Source organism: Opisthocomus hoazin, chromosome 6, assembly GCF_030867145.1.
Source record: "Opisthocomus hoazin isolate bOpiHoa1 chromosome 6, bOpiHoa1.hap1, whole genome shotgun sequence".
NCBI classification, from domain to species: domain Eukaryota; kingdom Metazoa; phylum Chordata; class Aves; order Opisthocomiformes; family Opisthocomidae; genus Opisthocomus; species Opisthocomus hoazin.
The window spans coordinates 65,684,111-65,700,560 of NC_134419.1; the positions used below are offsets into that span (position 1 = coordinate 65,684,111).

A 16,450-nucleotide genomic window follows, 5' to 3' on the forward strand; every position below is an offset into this window, starting at 1 on the left:
CGCCATGACCCACACCCAGCGAGGCTTGGCAGGGCACCGGGGCATGGTCCTGCTCCGGGGGTTATGTCCGCCAGCCTCTCCCCGCAACGTGCTGCCTCCCGGCCCTCGCCCACCCTCCCTGTGCCGCGCAGCCCCGGGAGGTCCCCCCCTCCCCCCTATTCGTGGGGTACCTGGGGTGCAGCGTGGGAGCAGCCCTGAATGGAAAAGCTTCGTCCTTTCCGCCACCACTGGGTCTTCTCTTGCAGACACCCTCGGCCGCAGGGAGACGGAGCCGCTGGTTCCCCCCACTGCCCCCCGAGCCCTGCAGCACCGCTCCCTCCTGCCCTGGCTCCCCCCGGGCGCAGACCCCGAGCGACCCCAGAGGGAGGGCAGGGGCTGTGACAGCAGCAGGGTGACTTCGGCCACAGCCTCGGCATTCCCAGCAGTTGCTGACGCTTGGCAGGCCCAGACCTGGTGGCGGATGTCGAGGTGTCCCCATCGGCTCCCCAGTGGGCATGGCCGCCTCATCCCCCCGGCTTTTGGGTTGCCGGGCTGCCCAGTGCCGGGTCTGAACAAAGCCAAGGGGCTCGTCCAGGGTGGTGGGTTTGCGTGTCCTGGGTCTCGGGGGACCCTGGCTTCTGCCGGGGGCGCGGGGTGGGAGGGAGGAGGGAAGGGGCTGCCCGGCCCCAGCAGCCCTGGTGCAGCTCTCCGGAGGGGTCGGGGGTTTGGGCGCAGCAGCACGGCCCCGGAGCAGCTGTCTGGACGCAACTGCCAGCGGGGTGATTTCAGCAGCGTCTCTGCCCGCTCCCAGAGCGGGAGCAGCCATGCCGGCGGCCGTTTGCCAGCTCTCAGGGTGCGGGGCGGCGGGTGCTGGGCACGGAACACCCCGCGGCAGCGTCTTCTCCCGGTCGGCCCGTTGGGAAGAGGCGAGACGCCCGCGGCAGGGCCGGGCTCGGCGTGATGGGGTTTGCGGCTGGTGGCGGGTCTCCAGGCCCGGGGACGGCGTGTGCCAGCCCTGGCGAGTGTGGAAACCCAGCCGGAGCGTCAGCTTTGTGCGTGTGTCTGCAGCTGGAGGCGTCCTCCGGTTTAGAAACATCCTCACTCCCAAAGTCCCCGTTTCTGCCCCAAGGCACATGCTGGCCTCCAGCACTTGCTGCGAGCCCCTTGGCAATGGCAACGTGTGTGCGAGGTGCCAGCCCGATGCTGACCCTGGCAAGGAGAAGATCCCTCCCCTCACCAAGAGCAGATGCAGTGCCTCAGCGGGGGGGGGGGCACGGAGGTGCTGGAGGTCCCCAGCTGATGGTCCTGGAGGCACTGGGATGCTGCGGTTGCTGGTGACTGCAGGAGACTGGAGAGGAGCCGCCCTGCTATCGTGTGCTGCTGGGGACGGGACGCGGGGCAGGAGAAGGGCCAGGCTGGCAGGAGCCCCCACGGGAATGGACTTGGAGGAGGGAAGATGCTCCCGGTGCTGTGCCGGGCTGCGAGCACATTGCCTGCATCGTCCCCTTGCCGTGCCATGGGCTGATGGGACCCATTTGGCAGTAGATGAGGTGCAGTGGGGAGCCTTGGTGAAGATGCAGCATTGGTGGCTTGCAAGAAAACAGACACTTTGACATATGGAGTAGAAAGTTCAGTGGTGGGGAGGTTTTATGTCCATTTTTGTGCCTGCTACCAAGAGAGAGGGCAGGGGGAAACAGCAAAGGGAGAAAATGTGGGAGCGTGCAGGGCTGCGGGTGTTGCATCACACCAGGGTTGTGTGGGGCTTTCGCCTCCATCCCGGCTGCTTCCCTCCGGGTGCCCTGAGCCATAGCCATGCTGCTGTTTGGTTAAATATTAAGAGGTCAAGTAACAGAGAACCAGAAACCCAATTGCACACTGCCCTCTGCGGCACGGTGGTTTTCGGCAAAAGCAAACACAGCCCCTCTCGTTAGGGGAAGGTTACGCTGCTCGAAGTGACGGCCGTCATCCAGCCAGGCCGTGGGCATCGGTGCTCGGGGCACCGGGTGGGCGGGAGACGCCGCAGTGCCACACGACGCGTGTCAGCAGCCCCCGGCTCTGTGGTGCCCACACAGTGGGCTGGGGCGGTCTGGGTGCCTCTGAGGGGTCCCTGCATGTCTCTGAGCAACGGGACCCAGAGCGGGGGCTGCCCGTGCCTCCCCACAGCAGCTCGCTCGCAGGACGGGGTCTGAGGGCCCTGTGGCCCCACATGGCGCTCGGGTCCCGTCTGAAGGGGGCTGCGGACGCGCAGGCGCGCGTGTACATGTGCGTGCATAGAAGCACAGATGTGTGTGCAGACGTATGTGTGTGCCGGCAGGCGTAAAGGCATCCCGGTGCTTCCGTGTGCGCATGGCACCGCGTGTGCAGGCACCAGTGTGCGTACGCCTGCAGATGCCGGCGTACTGGGGGAGGGGAAGCCAGGTGGGAGCCAAAACTGTGGGAACCTCCAAGCTGTTTCCTTCTCTTTCCCCCCCAAGGAGCGGGCGGGGGTCCCGCGGGCAGGGGTCCCACTGGCACGGCCACGCTGTCCTGGGACGGGGCAGGGGAAGGCAGGGCTGGGGGAGCTCTCGCTGCCCCATGGCGGGCTCAGCTCCCAGACTACATCGTGTTCATTCCCCTGGTTCCCAGCGGGGAAATGGCGGCGGGGGCCAGCCAGCGTCACCCACCCGAACATCTCAGGCACCCTCCCGCCTCCCCCTGCCCAGAAAATAGCCAGAGCCGCGCTGCGTTGGGAACAGCTTTATCCAGACAACTCCGCACGCACGGGGCGGGCAGGGCATCGCCTCTGCGGTCCCGACCCACCCCACCCCACCCCTGCCCCAGACCCAGGGCTCGTCCCCATCACGATGCCGCTCGCCAGGCGTCCCGCAGCCGGGCCTTCACCCGAAACTTCTGCACCTGCAGCACGACGCCGAACTTGCCCTCCAGTGAGGGCAGGGGCTGGCCCTGGGGGCACTCGAGCGTGAACCTCTGCAGCACCCAGGCCAGGAAGAGGAAGAGCTCCATCTTGGCCAGGACTTCGCCCAGGCAGACGCGGATCCCGGCGCCGAAGGGCAGGTAGCTGGGCGAGGGCGAGTGGATGTGCTGGCCCCGCTCATCCAGGAAGCGGCCTGCGAGGGGACGGGGCACCGCTGGCATCAGCAGGGATCGGTCCCTTCCGCCTCTGACCTGCCCGCGTTCGTCACCTGCGCGTCCCTCCCGGGAGCTGCAAGAGCAGGGATGGTGCGGATGCCCTGGCTGGGGGGGCAATGGGACCCGACCTCCCACCACCAAGGATCCCCCAGGCTCAACCTCTCCTGCTGCACCCACCCCACCGTCCCCTGCCCGCCGGGAGGACGGGGAGCCCCCGACCCACCAGGGTTGAACTCCTCGGGCTTGTCCCACTCCTCCTCGTCGTGGTGCACGGACCAGAGGTTGATGACGACCCTGGCGCCCTTGGGGATGGAGTATTCCCCGATGCTGCAAGCAGATGCAGAGTGAGACGGCCGCTCCCTCCCACGGCGTCCCGGCTGCGCCCCGGGGGTCTCACCTGGTGTCGGCAAGGGACACGTGCGGGATGAGCAGGGGGGACACGGGGCGGATGCGCAGCACTTCGCTGATGGTGGCCTCCAGGTAGGGCAGCAGCGGGCGGTCGCTGAGCTGAGGGTGACGCGCCAGGCCGATTTTCTGGTCCATCTCCTCCTGGATCTTCCTCTGGACCTGGGAGGGGAGCAAGGGCTGGGGTGGGAGCCCAGGGAGGGGGGTGGCCTGTGCGTGGGGGATCCCCATGGCAGCGGGTTACACCCAGCGTCACCAGCATGTCCTGGCAGATTGTGCAGGGCAGAAGTAAAATGCTTACAGCCTGATCCTGCTTGTCCACAAAGCCTGGTGTCTCTCTTGCGAAGCCTTCTTAAGAAGGCCAGTGGTATCCTGGGGTGCATCAAGAGGAATGTGGCCAGCAGGTCAAAGGAGGTTCTCCTCCCCCTCTACTCTGCCCTAGTGAGGCCCCATCTGCAGTACTGTGTCCAGTTCTGGGCTCCCCACTTCAAGAAAGATGAGGAGCTACTGGAGAGAGTCCAGCAGAGGGCTATGAGGATGATGAGGGGACTGGAGCATCTCTCCTATGAAGAAGGGCTGAGGGAGCTGGGCTTGTCAGCTTGAAGAAAAGGCTGCAAGCGGACCTTACAAATGCCTATAAATATCTCAAGGGTGGGTGTCAGGAGGACGGGGCCAAGCTCTTTTCAGTGGTGCCCAGTGACAGGACGAGGGGCAAAAGGCACAAACTGAAGCAGAGGAAGTTCCGTCGGAACATGAGGAAGAACTTCTTCCCTCTGAGGGTGATGGAGCACTGGAACAGGCTGCCCAGAGAGGTTGTAGATTCTCCTTCTCTGGAGATACTCAAAACCCACCTGGATGAGGTCCTGTGCGGCCTGCTCTAGGCAACCCTGTTTTGGCAGGGAGGTTGGACTAGATGACCCACAGCGGTCCCTTCCAACCCCGAACATTCTGTGATTCTTGGCACCTGTCTTCCCCAAATCTCCCTGCAACATAGCTGGTGCTGGAGGGGCGCAGACCCTACCTCGGGGTAGTGGAGCAGGTAGAGCACAGCCCATTTGAGCACAGTAGTGGTGGTCTCCACCCCAGCCCCGAAGATGTCCCCCACCGTCATGAGGAGGTGGTCGTCAGTCAGCTCCAGCCCTGGTGCCGGGGGGCTGCTCTTCTCGGCACGGAGCCTCACTTGCAGGAGGGCGTCCATGAGGTCCCTCACTGTGTCCCCGCAGAAGGCTTCCTACCAGGGGACACGTGTGAGCGGGGCTGTCCCGGGCACTGTCCCCTCTGCCCCAGCTCCAGCACCCACAGCTCTGGAGCATCTCCCGAGCACCTCCCTGTCCTGGTCCCATTAGCACCTTGTGTTCGGTGAACTTCTGCTGGAGCAGCTGGTCCCGGACCTTGAGGCATCTCTTCAGCAGGGCCAGGTCCTTGTTGGGGAAGATCTGGGAGAGAAAAGCCCTGTTACAGCCAGGGGCTCCAGCTCAGCCCAGCCTCTGCAGGCCGCCAGGCAGTCGCTCCGTGCCCACCAGGGCGCTGGCTCCTGTGGGACACTGGGGCAGGGACCCTCCTAACCCCAGGGGACTCAGGTAGCCCCCTCCTGCAGCTCCTTCTGAGGTGAGAGGAATGGGCAGCCCCCACGTCCCTGCTCACCTGGAGCCAGGGGAAGATGTCCACCAAGCTCTCCTTGGCCACAGTGTCCACGATACCCTGGCTGTACTCCAGCATGGCCTCGAACTCAGGGTCCCCGCGCCGGTACGAGGAGTTGAAGCAGAGGGAGCAGACCACGTTGGTGACGGCCCGTGTGAGCTCGGGGGCCATGTCCAGGGCCGTGTCCTGCGCAGCGCTGAGCGTCTCGCACAGGGACGCAGCCTCCCGGCAGACTGGGGTGGAGGGGAGAGGCAGGCAAGGGGTGATGGTGGGGCTGAGGGGGTGGAAGGAGGGGGGTCCCCCACTCATCCAGGGTGTGCAGCCTGCAGAGAGCACCCCCCAGCACAAAGGGCTGGGATGGGCAGAAGGGACGATGCTGGGTGCTGGGGAGGGGCGGAGGGGACGGAGACGTGCAGGGAAGTCTCGGTGCGCGGCTCAATGCTCCTCCTGGCTGGAGCGAGGAGCCCGGGGGAGCAGGAGCTGGCTCCGTGCCTCAGTTTACCCGGCTGTGAGTGAGGAGAGCCAAAGCTCCAGGTGGAAAATGCGTGGGGAGAGGCATCGGGGAAGTGCTGGGGATGGAAGGAGAAGGACAGAACAGAGCCCCTGCTAGGCAAGCCGGGGGGATGCCGTGGTCTGGGCTGAGCCAGCGAGGCTCCCCGTGGTTCCCAGGGGATCACGGCACGGAGGAAAGAAGAGCCCGGCCCGGATCAAGTGTGGGAGGGAGACAGAGGCAGGAGTGAGCCCGAGGGGTGGTGGAGGGCACTTACTGATCCTCTCGAGGGTGAGCGAGCCCTCCCCGAACATGGAGAGGGCGGCGTGCACCAGCTTGCGCTGGAACTTCCAGAGGGGCCCGTAGCTGGCAAAGGCGATGTCCTTGCCCCCCCGAGACAGCAGGTCTGTGGTCACCTGTGGGACAGGCAGCCCCAGGGTCACCCCACCGCAGGGCAGCCCTACGGGGGCCGTGTGTCGGTGAGGGGTGATGCTGGGGGGGTGGATGATCGCCTGGTCTCATCCTAGTGGTGGTCTGGGGGGCTGAGGGTTGGTGCTGGGGGGCAAAGCCCGGGCCATGAGCTTTGCTTTCCCCCACTGAGGATCAACAGAGAGGTTTGGGGACAGAACCCCGGGTCAGGGGATGGGGTGCCCGGGAAACCGAGTGGGTGCAGGGAGCGGTACCTGAACCCACGTCCCCATGCCCTGGGCATCCTCTGGATGGAGGACGGCAGGATTCGCCCCGGGGAACCGGGCAGAGGGGGGCTGCCCCTACCATCGCCTCGCTGCAGGCAGGACGGGGAGCGGAGCCAGACCCTGCCGGGTGCCGGCGCCTTTCTCGGGAGCATCCCCCAGGCCACCCCATGCCCCAGTGCAGGGGAGGGGGGCGAGCCCCCCCCAAAAACCCGCCACAAACTCACGGTGCGCGGCCGTCCGGCGAACGCCTTCCCCTTCTTCAGCAGCACCTCCCTGGCGTGCCGGTGGCTGTTCACCACCACCACGTAGTGGGAGCCCATCCAGAGACCGTAGAGGCTGCCGTAGCGGCCCTGCAGACGCCAGAGCCGCAGGTGGAGCTGGGGGTGCCCGGCCAGCTGCAGCAGGCTCCCCACCACCGGCAGGGCCGGCAGGCTCCGCGGGCGCCCCGCACCCGTCCCCGCTGCGGTCCCCGTTGTCCCCGGGGCGGCTCGCCGTCGCGCCAGCCCCCAGGCGCAGAGCAGGGCCAGGGCCAGCAGCAGGACGCCCGGCAGCAGCATGGCGGGGACGGCTGGTGGGGATGGCTGGCGCGAGGGTGCTTTATAGCGGCTGCGGGGTCGTCGCCTTGACCCCGGGGCGGGCTCGCAGCTTCTCGGGGGGACGGGGAGGGGGGAACCGGGCGCTGGGCCCTCGGCCAGCTCCGCAGCTGGGCACCCGGCGGGGGGCGAGGGCAGCGGGGCCACGGCCGCGGGCTGCGGGCCAGGGGACGCCCGGAGCCGAATCCGTCTCCTCGGGGCTCCGTCCCCAGGGCCCTGTGGCAGGCGGGGGGTGCGGGGGCCGCTGAGCCCTCGGGGTCTCCCCGGGCGCCGTGAGAACGGCTGGGGAGCGGGGGGGCATTGGGGTCTGTCCTCGGCCTGGGAGACCCTTGATGTGCCCGGAAGGGGATGGGCAGTACGGGGCTGGGACCACTGGGCAGCGCTGGGGAGCGCCGAGAAGCCCTGGGCAGTGCTGGGCGGGCACTGGGCGGCACTGGGAATGCTGAAAAGCCCTGGGCAGCCCTGATCGTCAGCCCTGGGCAGCGCTGGGCAGCAGTGGGCAGCGCTGGGCAGTCCTGATCAGCACTGGTGAGCACTGGGCAGCGCTGGCCAAGCAGCGGTCAGCGCTGAGAAGCCCCGGTCAGCACTGGGTAGTGCAGGGCAGCACTGGGCAGCCCCGGGGTGCGTGTGCCCGAGGCGATGCCCGAGTCTGGGGTGTCCCGGCGGCGGCCACGGGGGAACCAGAGCCCGGGGACGGCCGGCCCGGGGCAGAGGCAGCCCCTCCGCCGCGAGCCCTCCGCCTTCCCGACTCTTCTGGCCCCCGGCGCTCGCCGTAGCGGGGCGCGGAGGGGCGTGGGCAGTGTAAGATGGCGGCGGGGGGCGCGGCGGACGCCCAGGCGCGCTTCGGGCACTCGGTGAAGGGGCTGCTGACCGATAAGGTGACGAGCTGCGGCACCGACGTGATCGCCCTCACCAAGCAGGTGCTGAAGGGCTCCCGCAGCGCCGAGGTGAGCGGCGGGCGCCGACGGGCGGCCGACCACAGGCCCCGGCGTGCGGCGGGGCGGGGCGGGGCACGGCGGGCGGTCAGGCCCGGCCCCGCTCGGCTCGGCCGCCCCCCGGGACAGCGCCTGTCGGGGGCGGAGCGGGCGGGCAGCTGCGGCCCGGCCCAGCCCCGCCGGGTGCTGAGCGGCGGCGGCGGGGGCGGCCTGGCGGCGCGGGGCATGCTGGGAGTTGTAGTCGGGCGCGGGGCATGCTGGGAGCTGTAGTCTTTCGGGGGCACCCCTGGGGCTGCGGGGGTGGCTGGGCCGGCGGGGCATCGCCGCGGGGTTCCTGGGGAGGTGGCGTGGGGCGGGGGCTGCCCCGTGACATCCCCCCGGTGTGGCAGACTGGAGCGGCGCCTGGGTCCCTCCCCAGGCCTGCGTGCTCCCAGGGTGGGCACTGCACGGTGGGGCTCCCTGCAGGCCTCCCGGGCCCCCCGGGCTGTCGGGCCTGCTGAGCGGCCGTCGTGGGCGTCTGGGGAGGCGCGGAGCTCCCGCCTGACCCACGCGTTTTGTCTGCTAGCTCCTGGGCCAGGCCGCCAGAAACATGGTGATGCAAGAAGACGCCATCCTGCACTCAGAAGACGTAAGCGGAGCTGGTCCGCTGGAGCAGCGGTGTTTCTGGCGGCCGGGAGGAGAGGGGGGTTGTGAGGGCAGAGAGGCAGACACGTCACTGGAGCCCTGGGGAGAAATACATGAGTTCAGGCAGCAGGGCTGGTGGCCGCCATAGTTCAGCGCTTCTTCAAACCCATGTGTGCTCCCAGGGCCACCTCTGTGGGAGAGCTTGAGGGACCGTGGGTCACAGAATCACAGAATGTTCGGGGTTGGAAGGGACCTCTGTGGGTCATCTAGTCCAACCTCCCTGCCGAAGCAAAGCACTCGGTGTCGGCGCCTGTCGTTGGGAAGGAAGGGGGGAGCATCCCGCTGCTGGCAGATACTGGTGGGGGTGTGGTGGAGGCAGCGCAGAGGTACAGTGATGGCCGTGCTGGAGGAACTCCCCGGGGCATTGGGACAGCTTGCCCTGTGATCCTGCTGAACTGCTTCCATCCGACGTTCATTCTTTGTCTCATTCTCCACAGAGCTTAAGGAAAATGGCCATAATAACCACTCACCTGCAGTACCAGTAAGTGGCGGGCACCACACTGTCTCTGGGGAGCTGGGTGGGTCCCTCCATCCCTGCCCGTTCTACTTAAAGACCTTGCGTGAAGCCCGCTCAGACCAGTCCCTCTTGCCTGGCTCCTCAAAGCTGAGCACACCCTGGAGCTGGGGTCTTCCAGCCCTCTCCAGCTCCACTGGTGCAGCTCCGGCTGTTCTGGGGTGGGAGCTGAGGTTGTTGCCTCCTGTGTACCATGGACTGTGTATCCCGCGAGAGTGTGTGATGCATCGAGGGCTACAGGGAGAAGCCAGTGCCACTGCTGTCCTCTCAGGGCTTCATCTAGAAATACACCGGGGTTTTGGCCTCCTGAGCCCTCGATCGAATCCATTTTCTTCAACATAAGACTAACCCTGTTGCCGAGATTTTGGGTTTCTGATGCTCTTGTCTCCTTTTCTCATCCAGGCAAGAAGCAATTCAGAAGAAGTGAGTACTTAGCTGAAGGAATGCCAGGAGGATCTGGGGAACACGTGTGGGCGTTGATGGGAAGGGAGTAGGGTGGGGGGAAAACAGAGCGAAAAGGTTTTTGCAGCTGCCTGCGTAGCAGCTGCTGGCCCAGCGGGGTAGGGTTTCGGTACCGTGAAGAGGTGGGAGTTTGAGTGAAGGGGTGATTTCTACCAAAACTTCGTTTCATTAACGTGACCAGGCCTGTGAGGCTGGTTGTGATGGGAGGTGAGGGGGGCGTAGAGCGGAGCTGTCTGCTTGTGGGCTCACAAAATGAGGGGTGCCCTGTGGGGCCGCAGAGGTGGGCTGGGGAGCCCCGGGGTTTCTCTTCGCTGCATTGTCAGCGCTGGAGCCGCTCTGGTCCCCAGTCTGGGCAGCAGATCTCACCGCCAACCTCTCCTTGCTTGGTCCCCAGCGTCGAGCAGTCGTCGAACCTACAGGACCAGCTGAGTCACTTGCTGAAATGAAGCGTGGCTGAAGGCACAAGGACATCTTGACTGGCCCTGAGGGCTTCAAAGCGTCCTTTCCCCCCTCCAGACCCCAGGGTTCAGAGCTGTGTCTGGGTGGTGCTGGACGTCGGCCAGGGTGTGCAGAGTGTGTGTGTCCGGACGCGTGGGCCCCTCTCACATGCCTCCATCCTCGTCTCTGCTCCAGATGCTCGCCTGCTTGCCAGCGCCTGACTGAAACAAACTTACCCGAAACTTTATTCCCCCCAACAATTCCCGTGTCCGCTTCCTTCCCGTGTAGCGCGAGGAGCTCAGCCCGCGTCAGCGCCCCTGGCAAGAGATGCATAAAATCGAGCCGTGGCTGTGACGTACAGGCGCCTGCAGTTTGACGCGGGGCTGTGCTGGGTGGCACCGAGCGCCGTGTGTGTAGGGGATGCCGAGCAGCGGGAGCTGCGAGTGCCTGGGTGGGTGGGAGAGGGGCTTTGGCGCAGGCTTTGGTGCCAGTCCCGGGTCCAAGTTTCTAAGGGCGGGAGTCTGGGCACAGACCGCTGTCGCTGCTCCAGCTGGACGCAGTTTGGCCAGGGTCCTGCTCGGGGGTTATCTCCTTTTCCACTCTGCCAGAGTTTGGAACGTCATCCCCTTGCCAGGCCATCTGCGCTGCCTTTGGCCTTCAACTGCGTTCCCCTTCTGGGCTGGATGGAGCAGCTTTGGCTGTGGTGTGCATCCGTGTCTGGTCGGGAAGGTGTCCAGAGGCCCGGCCAGGATCACGAGCTGCTGTGCTCAGTTCTGCCGCGCTTCGTGTCGGAGGGCTAGCGACCGGGCTCCTGTCCGCACCCCGGGAGCGACATCAGGCCCAGGCTATAAATACTGCCTCTTGTTCTCAGCAACTCGCTTATCTGGAGCACTTGGAGCGCACGGGAAGCGCTTGTTTGCCCAAGTGTGCCTTTCACCAGCCGATATGGGAAGGCAGGCTGAGCGTGGGCATCGGCTCGGCCTGCCGCCTTCCTCCTGCAGCGCTGCTGGGGTTTGGCTCCCGCGCTGCCGAGCCTGCTCCTGGGCTGGGTTGTGCCGTCCGCTCTGGTGCCAGTGCCTGCTTGGGCTTCACCCGCCGGCACCACAGCTCCCGTGTCCCCGGGAAGGGACCACCGTTAGCCCGGGGACCACGGCGGGCGTTTTTTGCCTGATCCCCGGCTTGGCAGATGCACTGTGGGGGTGAGGGTTTCCCCCGAGTGGCTGGAAAAGCTGCGACTCGCTGGGAATAAAAGCTGCTCCGAACGCCGCCAACCTGCAGCGGAGTTGGTGCTGGATGCTGCTGCTGGCGCTGCCTGTGCGGGGGGCAGACTTTGGGGCGATGGCTCTCTGCGCCCCGCTGACCCCGTCCTGCTTCGGCTCGGGAGCGGCTGTGCCGACACGGGGGGTCATTGCTGCGGGGGGCTCGTCCCATCCGAGCAGCCCTGCGGCCCGAAAACCGGGGTCTCCCTGTGCTTGGGGCCCGCAGCGACAGGGCTGAGCCATGGGGGTGCAGAGCTGGGGGGGGGCAGCGGGAGCCGAGCCCGGGGCCCTGCGGGGCGGGGATGCGGCGGGGCCGGCGCCGGGGCGGTGCGGGGAGCCGGGGCGGAGCGCGGGCAGGGCAGGGTCCGGCCGAGGCCCCGCAGCCGGAGGCAGTAAGAGAGCCCTGGGGCTGTGCTGCGGGGTGCTGCGGGTCCCCCTGGGCCGAGGGCTCTCTGCGGGGCGGGGGGGTGCGGGGTGGGTTCCTGGGGGCTCGTCTCTGCGGGGCAGCTGGGGCTGTGGTTTGGGGGGAGGGGGTGTTGTGAGGCTCCCGCTGGGCTGCGGGTTCGGGGTCTCCCTGGGTGCTGCCGGGGGGGGGTGGTGCAAAAAGCGCTCCTGTGCGCGGGAGAAGCGGGGGGGGGGGGGGTGTTGGGGGCCGGCGCGGTGCCCATCGCCGCAGCGTCGGGCCCCGGCCCCGCGTTCCCGTTGCAGTGGCAGCCGCCGGCGCCGGGCAGACCCACCGGGAGGTGCAGGTGCGGGGCGCGGGGAGCGGGGGGGAGCTGCGGGGGGGGGAGCGGACACACGGCTCGGGGCTCCCCGGGGGGGCCGAGCAGCCCCGCGTTTCCCTGCCCTCGGCCCCCGCGACCCTGTCGGTCGGGGCAGTGGTGGCTGCGGCCTGCGGGGCCGGGCAGGCGCCGCGGGGAGCGGGGAGGGCGGGGGCAAAGGGCTCTCTGCCCAGCCTGACGTGTAGCTGGGTGCGAGCGAGAGCTCCGGTGCTGGAGGGCACCCAGGGCCCGGGCGAGCCGAGCGTGGGCATGGATGGCTTTTTGGAGCTGCCGGGGCGCAGCTCCCCGCAGCCCGGCCGCCCCGGTCCCTCCCGCCGCAGCATTACTACGGCAAGGAGCTGCAGAAGTCGGGGGACCTGAAGACCAACGCCTGCGTCACCCCGGCCAGGCCCCTTCCCCAGGCGGTGAGAGATGCTCTGGGGCGCGTCCACGAGGAGGTGGTGGCCAGGTAACCGCCGGGGTCTCCCCTCTGCTGTCTGCCGTGCCGTGGGCCGCAGCCCCCCAGAACCCCCTGCCGCGGGGGGCACCTGCGCCCGGCTCAGCCGTGGCCCCCCAGGTACTACGGCTGCGGTCCGGCCATCCCCGAGCGCCTGGCAGCGTGCCGCGTTCTGGACCTGGGCAGCGGCAGTGGCAGAGACTGCTTCGTGCTGAGCCAGCTGGTTGGGGAGCAGGGCCACGTCACCGGGATAGACATGACCGAGGGCCAGGTACGGCGTGGAGCGGGGGGCTTCCCCTCGTCCCCTCAGCATCCCCCCGCTACCATTCCCTGCTTCCTCCCAGGTGGAGGTGGCGAAGAAGCACATTGCCTACCACATGGACAAGTTTGGCTACCGAAAGCCAAATGTGGAGTTCCTTCAGGGATACATGGAGAAGCTGGGTGACGCCGGGCTGGCCGACGAGAGCTACGATATTGTCATGTAGGTACCATGCAGGGCACTGCCACCCCCGGTCCTGCTGCCACCAGGGGCCGTGGGCTGGGGTTCGGGTCCACGTCCCACCAGGTCTGCTCGCTTCAGGAGTACACGCTAGGAAAGAGAAAATCCCGAGGCAGAGTCTAGGCTAGAGGCTGGGAATATAGAAACTGCCCTTTTCGTGGTCAAATCGGCATCTCCAAACCCTGCATGAAGTGATGAGATGTGCAACATCTGATGGATGTGCAGCAGCCAGTGATACTGAGCATGCAAGAGGGTGAAAATGAGCCTCGGTCTCCTCATCCCCAGCTCCAACTGTGTGGTCAACCTTGCCCCGGACAAGAAGGCTGTGCTGCAGGAGGCCTATCGCGTGCTGAAGGTAACACCAGGGCCAGCGCCTGTGGCGGGAGCGGAGCGGGGTTGGGGTGGCCTGCTGTTGGGGTGCCACTGGGATGCAGCAAATGGGGTCCATCAGGGTGGGGACGTGGGACAGGGCCAGGGGAGGGCACCTCTGCAGAGGGTCCCGGAGCAGGGTAGCACTTGGGGGTGCTGGGTTCTCCCTGCCCTTTTGTCCCATTGCTTCTTGGGGTCTCCTTTCACTCCTCACTGCCTTCCAGCCCGGGGGAGAGATGTACTTCAGCGACGTCTATGCCAGCCGGCGCCTGAGCGAGACCGTCCGGAAGCACAGGGTGCTGTGGGGTGCGTAGGGCTCCGGGATGGGGGTGGCATGGGGTGGGGGGACCGGACCTTTGCCTCCATCACCCATGTCCGTGGTCTCATGCCAGCGGAGTGCCTGGCGGGAGCCCTGTACTGGAGAGACCTGTACAGCATTGCCGAGGAGGTGGGGTTCAGCCCCCCATGCCTGGTCACCGCCACCCCCATCACCGTTGGCAACAAGGAGCTGGAGAGCATCATCGGTGAGGGTCCGACCAGGGAGCATCGGCTTGGGGCAGCCACGGGGAGCTGTGCTGGAATCCCAGGCTCTGCTGGTTTCCAGCCCGGGTGCTAGGTGCCCAGCCCACCAACCTCTCCCTCGCAGGCGACTGCCGCTTCGTGTCTGCGACTTTCCGCCTGTTCAAGGTGCCGGGTAGCAGCCGGGCCGGCCCGGGACAGGTCGTCTACAACGGCGGCATTGTGGGGCATGAGCGAGAGCTGGTGTTTGACGCCAACTTCACCTTCAAGGTGCGGCGTGGGGCTCCCCTGGATGCCGAGCAGTCCTGGTCTGTAGGGCTGGGGATGGGGCAGAGCTGACCAAGCAGCGCTGCTTCCTCTGTGATTCTGGGGGTACCCTTTGGTAGGGGGGGGGGATGGGAGCAGGGGGGCTGTTTAAACCAGGGGAGCTGCAAACAGGGACAGGAAAGGGAGCCAGACCTGTGCATTGCATTGGGGTGGAGGTGGGAGCAGGAAGTCTGTGGTGGCCTCACAAGGGGGCTTGGAGCCAGCTGCTTGGTCATTATGGTGCTTTCTCAAAGTTTTGGGTCGGGCTATGCCCCTGCTTTTGTCCCCCACCCATCCTCTGACTGGGTGTGTGGGTCCCCTCGGCCGTGTATCCTGGACCCCAGCCCTGTGACCATCATTCTGTCCCCAGGAAGGAGAGGTGGTGGATGTGGATGCTGAGATGGCCGCAATCTTGCAGAGATCTAGGTTTGCAGAGGAGTTCCTGATCCGAGCTGGTGGGGGCAATGCTGCCGCACCGCAGGGCTGCTGTCGCAAGGGGGTGAAGGTTGGTAGCAGGCAGCTCCACAGCTGGCTTCAGGGATGGGGTCATGGGTGTCCCGTGCCATCAGAGTTGCCCTGGGGTAGCAGAGGGGCTGTGGCACGCCGCCGAGAGTCCTTCTGGGCCAGGCAGGAGCCCATGGGGCACTGAGGGTGGTGCCTGGTGCCTGAGTGTGGGCCACTGCACCCCAATGTGGGTTGGAGCCCTCCTAAGGAGGGGTCTGCCCTAACCACCAGGCATCAGAGCCCCTTGCACCCCCCAACAATTGTGTCCACGGGGCTGCAGGGGCTGACAGCTGGACCTGCTTACTGTCTCCCAAGGGGAGACATCCTTCGTCCAGGAGATGGCTGGGCAGAGCCTGCCTCAGGGAGGTGAAGGCTCGTCCTCGTGGCTCCTTCCTCCCCGCCTCTCTCCCAGCACCTCCCAGCAGCTGATGTGAGCTTGTCCCTGGCTCCCAGCCCTGACCCCGGCAGCGCAAAGCACTTCTATCTGCTGGAAGCCTCTCTCCTCCTCCCCTCGGTGGTCCTTCCAGCTTGCAGATGGGCCAGGAGATGCCGGGAAGTGGGCATCCTCAGTACATGAGGGAGATAACGCCCTGCAGCTGCATGTCCCTGAAACGCAGCCTTGTACTTGGGGAGGGGGAGATGTTCTTGGGTCCCTGTCCTAGCAGCAGGCATTTCTCAGATAAAAGCAGAGCCAAAGTCCCAGAGAAGCTCTTGGCTTCCTCCTCGTGGCAGGGAAAAGCGGCTCGAGTGGCCTGGGGGCTGCCCCCACGTTAGCCATGGAGGGTCTGCTTGGGCAGGGAGCGGGTCAGGGGAGATGCCGCTTTCCTGAGGTACCTCTGGCTTCCCTCTGGCCCGATCCTGCCCCGGGTTGTGCTCTGTCTTCCAGGAGAAGATCCGCGATCCCTTCCAGCTGCTGGAGCGGCTGGCGGCCCTGGGTGCTGCCTGCCATCCCGGTGGTACCTGTGGTCCCCCGGGGTGCTGCCGAGCGGCGAGCGATGCCCCTGCGCCGGCGGATGCCAGTGGGGCTGGGGGATGTGGCCCCAGCGGCGTGTGGCTTCCACTGGAGAGTGAATAAACGGCTGAGCCCAAGGGCTGCGTGCTGGTGGCCGGGACCGCGGGGCCCGTGGGGTGCTGTGCGTCGCTGTCGGGGCTGGGTGTGCGCGGCTGCGGTGAGGACGGGCAGCCGTCCCCGTGGGTCCCCTCGCTGCGGGGGTGGCAGTGGCTGCTTGGCTCGGACACGCAGGCGGGGGTGGTCTCTGCGGGATGGGGGGTCGGGGGTCCCCGCGCGTGGGGCGGCAGGTCTGGTGTGGGTTTGCCAGCGGCTGCGCGCCGGTGTTGAGCCCACGGAGCAGGCGGAGACGTTGGCAGAAGGCACCTTGGCAGAGCGGGGCCCTGACCCTGCGGTGTGCTGCCCTGTGCCCGAGCTCCAGCCTGAGGTTTTGGGAGCCCGCAGCCCGGGTGCGAACGCCTCCGAGAAGCAAAAGACGCAGCAGTACGCAGCCCAGATGCTTTTTTCCTTCTTTCGATCTCCCCGTGCCAACCCTCCGCACGCAGGGAACCGTGAGCATCCAGCAGGCAAATTCCGTGCAAGCTGGCAGCGGCAAACGAGCATCTCCCCGGGGGCGCGGGCGAGAGGGACCGACCGGTCACCCCCCGGGGCTCGGCCGGGGCTGCTTTGCCGTGCAGAGCTCATCCCGGCGCAGAGGGATGTCCCCGTTATTTGCGTTCAGGGTGGGGGATGCCCCTTGCGCCCGTCCCCATGCCCTGTCTCGGTTGCAGCCCATTCCAGGAGTCGGGAATTTCTCTTCCTT

The 16,450-nt window shown here is 66.8% G+C and overlaps 3 protein-coding genes across 5 annotated transcripts; 2 read left to right on the forward strand and 1 right to left on the reverse strand.

The window, feature by feature from the left end:
• Nucleotides 1-2,796: 2,796 nt before the first annotated feature.
• CYP17A1 (cytochrome P450 family 17 subfamily A member 1) lies at nucleotides 2,797-7,310 on the reverse strand. Of its 2 annotated transcripts, none has more exons than XM_075423642.1 (8): nucleotides 6,564-7,310; nucleotides 5,922-6,060; nucleotides 5,158-5,387; nucleotides 4,863-4,949; nucleotides 4,619-4,744; nucleotides 3,506-3,675; nucleotides 3,332-3,435; nucleotides 2,797-3,086 (listed from the first exon to the last, which is right to left on the reverse strand). In XM_075423642.1, the coding sequence occupies exons 1-8, from the start codon at nucleotides 6,894-6,896 to the stop codon at nucleotides 2,818-2,820; spliced, it is 1,458 nt and encodes a 485-aa protein (XP_075279757.1). In that variant the 5' UTR covers nucleotides 6,897-7,310; the 3' UTR covers nucleotides 2,797-2,817. The 2 variants fall into 2 exon arrangements, with proteins under 2 accessions (XP_075279757.1, XP_075279756.1); XM_075423641.1 differs by having other exon boundaries at nucleotides 4,535-4,744; nucleotides 6,564-7,308.
• Nucleotides 7,311-7,583: 273 nt separating this feature from the next.
• Nucleotides 7,584-10,306, forward strand: BORCS7 (BLOC-1 related complex subunit 7). Of its 2 annotated transcripts, XM_075423643.1 has the most exons (5): nucleotides 7,707-7,879; nucleotides 8,433-8,495; nucleotides 8,989-9,032; nucleotides 9,468-9,488; nucleotides 9,922-10,306. In XM_075423643.1, exons 1-5 carry the CDS (start codon nucleotides 7,739-7,741, stop codon nucleotides 9,971-9,973), a joined length of 321 nt encoding a protein of 106 aa, XP_075279758.1. In that variant the 5' UTR covers nucleotides 7,707-7,738; the 3' UTR covers nucleotides 9,974-10,306. The 2 variants fall into 2 exon arrangements, with proteins under 2 accessions (XP_075279760.1, XP_075279758.1); XM_075423645.1 differs by lacking the exon at nucleotides 8,433-8,495 and having other exon boundaries at nucleotides 7,584-7,879.
• A 1,252-nt stretch (nucleotides 10,307-11,558) lies between these two features.
• Nucleotides 11,559-15,728, forward strand: AS3MT (arsenite methyltransferase). Its single transcript, XM_075423646.1, has 11 exons — nucleotides 11,559-11,616; nucleotides 11,933-11,973; nucleotides 12,327-12,454; nucleotides 12,563-12,713; nucleotides 12,787-12,923; nucleotides 13,227-13,296; nucleotides 13,535-13,616; nucleotides 13,703-13,834; nucleotides 13,957-14,099; nucleotides 14,506-14,640; nucleotides 15,526-15,728. Coding segments are annotated over exons 1-11 (1,209 nt in total). The 5' UTR covers nucleotides 11,559-11,615; the 3' UTR covers nucleotides 15,715-15,728.
• Nucleotides 15,729-16,450: the final 722 nt, after the last annotated feature.